Source organism: Macaca mulatta, chromosome 1 (assembly GCF_049350105.2).
Source record: "Macaca mulatta isolate MMU2019108-1 chromosome 1, T2T-MMU8v2.0, whole genome shotgun sequence".
NCBI classification, from domain to species: domain Eukaryota; kingdom Metazoa; phylum Chordata; class Mammalia; order Primates; family Cercopithecidae; genus Macaca; species Macaca mulatta.
Genome location: NC_133406.1, coordinates 80,468,299 through 80,478,661, shown reverse-complemented (window position 1 = coordinate 80,478,661; position 10,363 = coordinate 80,468,299). Strand labels below are relative to the sequence as shown.

General features: G+C 42.2%; 1 protein-coding gene across 6 annotated transcripts in view; it reads right to left on the bottom strand.

The window, feature by feature from the left end:
* The window catches only part of MIA3 (MIA SH3 domain ER export factor 3), a 52,926-nt gene extending 43,201 nt beyond the window's left edge, over positions 1–9,725 (bottom strand). For 5 of the 6 annotated variants that reach the window (XM_015115698.3, XM_015115721.3, XM_077937898.1 and 2 more), the window contains exons 1-3: positions 9,568–9,725; positions 6,537–6,670; positions 561–647 (exon numbers count right to left, since the gene is read on the bottom strand). In XM_015115698.3, the coding sequence (XP_014971184.3) occupies positions 561–647; positions 6,537–6,670; positions 9,568–9,700 (354 nt within the window). In that variant the 5' untranslated portion in view covers positions 9,701–9,725. Of the gene's footprint in view, positions 1–560; positions 648–6,536; positions 6,671–9,153 lie in introns of all 6 variants that reach the window. The other variant, XM_077937889.1, reaches the window with a different exon arrangement.
* Between the last annotated feature and the right edge of the window lie 638 nt (positions 9,726–10,363).

Sequence of the window (10,363 nt, the reverse complement as noted above, 5' to 3'; positions counted from 1 at the left end):
TTAATAAGTAAATACAAAACTACAGAACTCTTAATTTTTCACATATGAAGCAGGAAAGAGAAGCCTTGTATAAGAGTACACGGCCTTGGCCAGGAGTGGTGGCTCACGCCTGTAATCCCAGCACACTTTGGGAGGCTGAGGTGGGCGGATCATGAGGTCAGGAGATCAAGACCATCCTGGCTAACAATGAAACCCCATCTCTACTAAAAATACAAAAAATTAGCTGGGTGTGGTGGCAGGCGCCTGCAGTCCCAGCTAGATGGGAGGCAGAGGCAGGAGAAAGGCGTGAACCCAGGAGGCGGAGCCTGCAGTGAGCCGAGATTGCACCACTGCATTCCAGCCTGGGCGACAGAGCGAGACTCCAACTCAAACAAACAAACAAAAAAAAGAGTACACAGCCTTATATAAGAATATCTAAACAACATTTATTTCAATATATTAGATAACTATCAGATTATGATAAAATCTCATTGAAATTATTTTGAAATTTTTCTTCTTTTCTAGGTAGTCACTTATAAGCCAACTTACAACGGAGGACAAGAGAGAAATCCACAACTTACATCTGCTGGAACTCGTAGCTCTTCTTTGGTATATTCATGGACTACCTGGATTAAATCTTTTGGAAAATATCCAAAAATACGCCCAACCTATACAAAAGAATGGGCAAAAGGGACAAATATCAATCAAATTCTGTGTGAGAAATATAAATGAGAGACTTCTTAGTAGTGTAGAAAATATACAAATATATAGGTAAGTAGATATAACTAAGAGAGGTAGGTAGTTGCTGTTATAATTACACTGAGATTATTACTACTCTGATAATTTAAGTACAGAAAACTGTTAAGCGAACATTTCTAAAACTCTGGAAGTTTTCTTATTATATTCGGCTTAATTCTAAACATAGTACATGTAAAGTTAGTGTTTAGAAGTAGATAAAAGAGCTATGTAAGGGAATATTATTGTATATTTTTATATTATTAAAACTATGCATAGTGAAGCTGGTTATAAACACAATTCCAAATAACCTCTAGCAAAAATGTACCTACCCATTTCATAGTATTGCTCACAACCCAGAACTTATAAGTCTTTCTTAAACAATAAACAACAGCCATGTAATAAGTAAAAAGAATGCAGAGTTTCTGAAATATATGACCACTACAACAAAAGGCAAATACAGCTGACCTTAAACAACACAGGTGTTAGGGGCACAGTCAAAAATCTGCATAGAACTTTTTTTGACTCCATAAAAACTGAACTACTAATAGCCTACTATTGACCAGAAGCCTTACCAATAACATAAACAGTCAATTAACACATATTTTATATGTTATATGTATATGTTCTCTTCTTACAATAGAGTAAGCTAGAGAAAAGAAAATGTTATTAAGACCAGGCATGGTGGATCATGCCTGTAATCACATTGGGCAGAGGCAGGTGGATCGCTTGAGTTCAGGAGTTGGAGACCAGCCTGGTGACATAGTGAGACCTCGTCTCTACAAAAATTTCTTTTAAAAAATTAGCAGAGCACGGTGGCATGCACCTGTAGTCCCAGCTACTAGGGAGGCTGAGGTGGGAGGATGACTTGAGCCCAGGAGGTTGAGGCTACAGTGACCCATGATGGCGCCACTGCACTTGAGCCTGGGTGATAAAGTGAGACCCTGTCTCAAAAAAAGAAAGTAAAAAGAAAAGAAAATAAATGTTATTAAGAAAATCAAAAGGAAGAGAAAATATATTTACTATTCATCATTAAGTAGAAGTGGATAATCATAAAGGTCTTCATCCTCATCATCTTCATATTGGGTAGGCTGAGGCAGAGGAAGAAGGGGAGGGGTTGGTCTTGCTGTCTCAGCAGTGGTAGAGGCAGAGGAGGTAGAAGAGGAGGCAGGAGACACAGGCACACTTGATGTACCTTTGTGGAAACACAATGTAATTTCTGTCTGGATTATTTTGCTTCTTCATTTCTCTAAAAATGTTTCTATATGGTACCAACCCTTCTTCTACTGTTTGCTTTATTTTCAGTACCCCTATCAGAGAATGGTCCATGTTATAAAAGAAGTTAACAGCTGTCTTTAACAACTAAAACCCTTCTATCAGATTGTCTGGTGTTGACTTGTTTTGTGGCCTTTATGTCTTCTTCCTCATTTTCTGGCACTGGTTTGGAAGCACCTATTTCCATCAAGTTGTCTCCTGTTAATTCCTCTGGTGTGGTGTCTATTAGCTCTTGAATTTCCTCAAGATCCATATCTTGAAACCCTTCACCCTCACCTTTTTAGCCATATCTACAATCTGTTTCATACTTTCTTGACTGGCTCTATCATAATCCTGTGAAATCAAGCACAACGTCTGGATACAGTTTTAGGGCTTGACAGCTTTTATGGCCTTTTCTATAATGATGATGGCATCTTCAATGATATAATCCTACCAGAACTTCATGATGTCCTCTCTATTGGCATTCTCTTCCAAGGCGTTGGTGATCCTTTCCATAAAGTATGGTATGTAATGAGACTTAAAGTTCCTCATGACCCTCTAATCTAGAGGCTGAACTAGAGATGCTGTGTTTAGGGCAAGTAGACCATTTCAACTCCTTTGGTGTTGAACTCACAAGGTTGTGGGTGGCCAGGGGCATTTGTCCAATATGAAAAGAACTTTAAAAAGCAGTTCCTTATTGGCAAGGTACTTCCTAACTTCAGGGACAAAGCATTGATGGAACCAATCCAGAAAAAGGGTTCTCATTATCCAGACCTTCTTACTGTACATCCAAAAGACTGGCAGTTGGTATTCAACTTTCCCTTCAAGACAGATAAAAGCAGAAGGCAGTCGTCATCATAAACCCAACTGCATTTGCACAAAGCAATGGAGTTGGCTTATCCCTTCTTGTCTCAAATCCTGGTGCACATTTGTTTTTCTTATTTACAAATGTCCTTCGTGGCACTTTTCCCCCCCAGAATAGGGCACTTCTGTCAACATTAAAAACCTGTTCAGGCAGATAGCCTCTCTCCTAAATGATTTTCTTAATGGCACCTAGAAACTCTTCTGCTCCCTCTTGGTTGGCAGAAGCTGCTTCTGCTGTTGTCTTGACTTTCTTTAAGCCAAACCTCTTTCTCAAATTATCAAACTATCCTTTGCTGGCATTAAATTCTTCAGTGTTAGACCCTTCACTTTTCTTTTACTTTGAGTTGTTATATAATGACTTTGCTTTGTCTTGATTCACATTAGAGTCTATAGGAATGTCTTTCTAACAGCAAGCCTGTACCCACATAAAAGCTGTATTTTTAATAGTACATAAAATGGTATTTTGCAAAAAGTGTAAGATTTTCATAACTGCTGGCATAGCTGCAATAACAGCTTCATGGATTTCCTTTTCTTTTTTTATAAAAGCTAGATTTGTTAATCTTGCAACCACAGCTGCAAACCTCAATCTACAGCACATATCAAGCAATCAACTTTTTCTTGTAATGTCATTACTCTTCTCTGCTACTTGACAGCACTTCCAACATCACTAGTGACACCTTGTATGGGTCCCAGAGTGTTATTCAAGGTTTATAGTATTGCACTAAACACAAAAAATACATGAAAACCACAAGAGATCACTTTTTATGCACTATACAATTGACTGGAGAGATGAACTGCTCACGTGGAAATGACATGGAAATGACGTGGAAATCACGTGGAAATGACAGCGTTACATGGCATTTTAAGTGGATACTCATAATACTTAAGCTCACTAGAACAGCAAAAGGAGGTGGCTATGCAATATATAGTACAGTATGTAGTACAATTAATTTATGCAATTACAATTTAATATTTTATCTTTACATGCTTACATTTCTCTCGACTGCGAAAGGCGCCATTAAGATCTGCGTTTGTGTGTGTATGTTTCGATAAATTGTAACTTTTTATACAGATTTGTGTATGTCTTATGGCAGTAAAGAATAAAATACACTATGATCTACATGTAGCTTACATACTAATAACATATCTAACTTTTTCTTAATTTTTTTAGTAATTTCTATGCTATGCAGTCTGAGAGTTAACAAATTATTGCAAACCTCCACAAAATTTTACAATATATTTATTGAAAGAAATCTGCATTATAAGTGGACCCACAGAGTTGAAACCTGTGTCGCCCAAGGATCAACTGTATTTGCGGATATGATGTGTTATACTGCCATTTTCCAAAAGGATATTACAGGTAACTGGAGACAAAACAAAATTACAATGTAATACACACTAATCTGCACACCAAGCTTTTGTTTCATGCAAACCAAAATCTCTATAGAAAATAATTCCATTCATTTTCAGCACTAGTAAAATGTGCCCTCTTGAGAAACATACAGTCTTTTACTAGCTACTGTCTGAAAGGAAGAGGTATATCTTCCAATCATTAAAGGAGGAGGTGGCATGTAAATCAAGTGCATGAAAAGAAAAAAAGACCATTATGTCACTAATTCACAAAACATCTCCATTCATGAGTGCTCTCGTTCTATCTGAAAACTATCTGAAAGCCAGTAGTAGTAGTAAAATACTGCCATGGAGATTAGATAAGGGCAATTAAACTCTGTGTTATTGGCAGATCAAGTCTAAAATGCTAAGAAACCAAAAAAGACTGCAGAATGAAAACTAAGAAACAGAAATGAGAATCATTTTGAAAGCTGAAGACAGAGTTTTTAAATTCCTAAGAATAAGGTTCATCAAATTAGAGGGAAGACTATTTTATTAAGGGAGAACCTGGAAAAAGGAAACAAATCAGAGGCAGAGGTATAGAGAGAAAGGGAAATACTATACATTTACCTTCCTTAATCTTTGTCAATTGGGACCACAGGTGGCATCTCATTTCTTATGATTTGACAAAAAAAAAAAAAAATCATAGGTCCACATGACCAGAAGCAATCTTTATGTCTAATTTTGCTTTCACACATCATTTCTGCCAAGGTACTGTTGATTTCTTTTGGGCAGGGGGTGGGGGGGAAAGTAGAGTATTACCTTAAGAGAACAAATTCTGCATAAGATAATATCAGGACAAATACAAATAAATGGCAATGCCCTGTAAGGAAATACTGAAAAGGAAGACAGATAAGGCATGAGCCTTTCCATTAAAGAGTCTTCGACTTTATGTGAGCTAAGACAGTATACACATTGACTGCCATACAAAGCAGTAAAGCAAATGCCACATGAACAGTGCAAACAAAGTGCCACCTAAACAATCACCAGGCAGCAAAGATCCCTTCTGGCTGGGTGCCGAAGGCAGCGTTCCTTAAGAAGGCAGGATGAGAGGTGCGACCCAGAAAGACTGACAGGACATCCAGAGGTGAATACGTGAATGAGCAAAACTGCAGTGGGAGGAAAATGTTAAGTCAAGTTCATTCATCCAAATGCTCATAGATGAGGAGAGAAAAAAAAAAAAACTTAACTGTTCTATGAAAACCGCAGCCTAGATACATGGAAAAACATTTCCAAGAGTAAAGAATATCAACAAATCTCATTAGGTAGACTTGAAAGAAACAGAATAGATTTGTCTTCGTACGGAGGGAGCCACTTGGGATGCTCTCTAAATAGGAGAGCTGAACCTGACCAGTGGTTGTTTCCCAAGATTACTGCTGAGGAACCTGGAAAGCCAACAAAATCAGTCTATTTTTCCCAAGGGGATTTCTTATTTTCTCTTTGTTTGTTTGTTGTTTTATTGAGAGTGAAAACTTTCATAGTTGGGGTGGGTATTTCTCTAAGTGGGGACAATCCTAAAGATATCGAGGACCCTTACTACTTAAAGTAAAAACACAGTCCACACATCACTCTTTCTAAAAAGGAAAGGACAATAACTCATAAGACAGGCCTCTCAATTAGGTCACTCCCAGTGAATATCCTCGTTAAAAACACTAAAGCATTGATTGCCATGTCTGGTATCAGGGCACCCATAAAATCAGCTGGGAACAGAGCCCCTGGGGTAACCTCCAGACACAAGTGTCTGAAAAGCAGGACAAGGATGAACCCAAAGCTGCAAACAAAAAACAAACAAGAAAGCACATGGGAAACACAACATTTTGCTTTTTTACAGACTTATAATAGCACAGATGATTAGGGAACTGTTCCCAAGACTGCCACTTTTTCATAAATAAAAATATAAACAAAGAAATATACATAAAATCAACTTTAAACTTACATGCCTGAAACACTCTCTCAAACATAGTTTACATAGTAAGTCTAATTCCTAATTCCTATGAATCTTTCCTTTTTGAAGCAATGAAGTAAAGAATTTTTCAGCTCTTACCATTTCAACCCCTAATATGTATGGAGTATCCTAGAGGTTGACACTGAGGGGAACTTGCCAGAATCAGTTCTATTTCAGAAGACTCTGCTGAGCCCCTACTCTGTGCAGACCCAAGGTCTGCTGGGTACACAGGGCCATCTTTTTTCACAGTCAGGCAGAGAGGACAGGTTAACTCCATCAAGCGTCCCAAGAAAATGCAGTCATTTAAATCTACAGTGCTAAAGAAGCCAGTAAAAATTAGGCAAATAAAGTATGTCAAAATTTTACTTACACTTCCAGCCCAAACTTCAGGCCATGCCCTTGCCAGTTTATAGTAAACATATACAGGATCACCTTTTTTAAAATTCACAAAACGACAATCCGGGCCTGTGAAATCTTCTAGAGCCTCACCGCGGTACATTAACACTGTATATAAAGAGAGAGAGAGAAAAAAAAAAATAGCCAGATATCAGGATTCAGTGTTCACAGTGCATATTGATTTATCAGGAAATATAAGAATCCCACTATAAACAACAACCAAGTTTTTCCAGTACTCTCTGGAATTTCTTTCATGTGCTCAAAGAAAGTATCTCAAATCCTTAGAGCTTTACTGCTATAAATCATATCTTCTACAAGCAGACAGGGGAAAGGAAAACCTTCTCTATTTTTCTCTATGGATAATATTGAGAAACAAAAAGCAATGTGTCAACTGCCACACATGGCTTTTCTCACCCAAGTGAAACTCTCGATTCCCTCTCTAACCTTCTAGTCCTCAATCTTTTCTGTTTCATATTCATAAAAAGCTTCCTTTTGCAAATGGGTAAATTCAAGCCCAGATGATGACTAGCTTAAGCATGACTACATGAAGGGTAATAGGGAGCTAGAGTACCCAGGAACCCCCAAGAGGTCAATTAACTTGAACTAACCACTAAAAGTCTCTATCTTCAAGTGGCTATAACCGCTACTATGTAGCAGTAAACACTGTCAATTTCATTTGCAGCCAAGTTGTTCCCTCAGTACAGTGTCTGGATAAATTGATGGGAAAGGATATCTATCACACCCTACTGCAGATTCAATTACATCACAAGGGAATCTTTTCTGAAAGTAAATAATGTTGACTGTATCCAACATTAAGTTTCAAAACAAAGGAAAAAATACCCTTATGTATATTTTTCTATAAACAAAATCAAAAGTCAACATCCCATTTGGCTGGGACTAAGCAAAACTATGAGAATAGGTCAGTAATTCAATCACACTTGATCTAGAAACTGGTAGAAGCAGTACTTTTATTTTTGTTGACCACATACACAGTTTCCCATGTAAGACGAAATGGACAATAAATACGCTGAAATAGCAGAGACAAAGAAGGATGAATGGAAATAAGATTTTTTCCAAAAGCCAATTTGCTATAAAATACATTAAAAACCTGCCTTTAAATGGCTGTACATGCATATAGATTTGGAAGGGGTTACTTGTTTTTTGAAGCTAAACTCTGATTATTTTCCAACATGTCAGCTTTGTAGCTCAGATATAATTGAGTGTGAGGCCAGGTTTAAGGTGATGGACAATTTAAGGTTGAGAATAAGACCAGAATTGAAAATGGCAATGTTTTTCTTGCTCCCCCTCATAATAGATCATAGAGGATTTATAATAATATATCAGAGGCCACAAAACTGCACCTTGTGGAACAGCTATTTGAAAAGCACACAAGGGCACCATACAGACTCACATTACTAAACACTTTATACAACACAACACACACGCATCTAGATCTTGCTCCTGTTGATGCCTATTGTATTTGGTTTACTCTGTTTGAACACATACCATTTCTCAAGTTATGTTACAACCGTGAGCTCTTCTAACATCACGCCTTAGTACTGAAGAAGCACCAGTGATGTGATGATTCTCCAGGTACCTGTTTTGAGGGACCCAGGCAGGGCAACGCTTGCAAGCAAAGAATACCAACTATCTTGCCATTGCCAGCGGCAAATGGGTAACAGTGTGGTTTTGACCCAAGAAAACTAAAGGGAAAAATCATGGCAGTTGTACTGCTTTTGTAGTGTTTATTTACATCAACCATAGGGTTATCTCTAGAAATGGCTTCACACTCATTAGAGACCACTTTTCTTGATTAGTGTTGTAGAGATATAAACAGTTCATATTATGAAATTTGGTTTTCATAACATCAATTTGAATATAAATAGCTAAACCGTAGGGTTCTTGGCCTTGTTAAAATGAATACTTTTCTATAGGCATTGCTTAACAATGTATGAAAAACCGTTTCTGCAGCGGCTATCAGTAAGTTACAAGGTTGAGCCTGCCTGGGAGGCCCTAAAATGATCCTGGTCCGGCGAACACAAAGGGAAGAGGTTTCAACACACAAGTGGCTAAGGCTAAACCAAGCTTGGCTTATGAGACCCTTGGAGTATTTACTGTCATTCCTGTAATAACCCTCTTCATCCGAGCCTGAAGATCTGTGCCCTCTCCACCGCCCACCTCCAATCCCAGACTGGAGAGCAATTCCGCTTCCTGCGCACAGAAGAGGAGGCTGCCGGTCCCAGGTGGCCGGTGCAGATCCTCGGTCTCTTCGCAGAGCGAAAGATTTTGGTCTTCCTGCAGCCCTGCCTGGCAGTCTGCAAGGAGGCTTCCAAGCACAGAAACGACAGGATTGATCAAAGTCGGGGCAGAGACCTCGGAATAAAATGAGTGCTTGGACTCCGGACTCGTCCCAAACCTAAACTCCCAATTTCTGTTCAAAAGGCGGTACAAGCCCAAATCCCAATAAAGTAGAAGGGCAAAGGAGCAGCGCCAGAGAGCCTTTCCTGAAAAACCCCACCATCAACCTGCCAGTGGGAAAACGCCCACCGGCATCTGAGCCCTTAGCGCATCTGCCCGGGTATTGCACCCACCGAGGTCCCCGCAGCGCGGGCAGGAAAGCTTTGGCTGCGGCGTGGGGAGCCCAGACGCGTGGCGCGCAACATCATCTACCCTCCCAGCCCGGGCGGATGGCGGGGGGTGGGAAGGGGACGCTGTGAGCCACTCCTGGGGAAGCCGGGGACCACCGCAAGCAACCCCCAGCCCCAGCATAAAACGCTGGCAACAAGTGGGAGGTGCAGCCCCCCATGGTCAGGCCCGCAGGGCTGGGCGCTAACAGAGCGGGAGAAGGCAGACACAGCGACCCGGAGCGCGCCCATCCCCGCGTTCCGCCCGTCCCGCCTGCGACCCCCGGGACGGCCCGCTGGGCTGCGGAACTCCGGCCCCCGCAGAGCCGAGGCGGCGCCGCCGCGGAGACCCCGAGGCCGGCCGCCCACCGGCGCACTCACTGCTGCATTCGTCGTCCGCGCAGAGTTTGTGCTCCGAGAAGCGCCGGCCAGTGCTGGGGTCCAGCTGGCCCGGTACCCGCCAGGGCAGCCCGAGCACGAGCAGCCAGACGAGCAGCCCAGGCGCCGCAGCCATGTTGTGGTCACTTCGGGGAGCCGGTGACGCGGAGGAGGAGGCCGGGGCGGGGGCGGGGATGGGGGCGGGGACGGGGGCGGGGATGGGGACGGGGGCAGGGACGGGGCGGGGGCGGGACGGGGGCGGGGACCGGGATAGGGACGAGGGCAGGGACGGGGCGGAGCGCCGGGGGCGAGTGGGAAGACAAGCGCGGAGGGGCGGCGCCCGGGAAGGTCTGAGCAGTTTTCGACTGACACGTCAGCAGAGGCTCTAGGAGGGATGCGGGAGACCTCCAGGAGGAGGACTGGCAGCCGCCTCGTCCTCTCCTCGAAGCTTTCTCCTCTGGTCGCTGCCTTGGCAACCAGGACTCTTAAGTGTTCTCCCTCGTCCAATCACCTGCCTTTGCCCCAGTCCCTCGCAGAACCTCCGCGTGACTCCATTCGTTGTTCACCCCTCCCTGCGCGCTAGGGTCCCTCAACCCTGCGCCATCTCAACAGGTCCCTTCTAGCCCTTTCTTGCAGCTTCTGGTTTGTGGCCTGTCCCGAACCAGCGTCCCTCCACTTCACCCCGCTACCCCCACTTTTGGTATGGTACCTCCTTTTCTGAACTACCAAATCCCACCCGCGATTTGCCACTATTAGTCTCTGGTTTCAGGCTCCCTCCCCTTCAGCCTCCCAGGGCTTC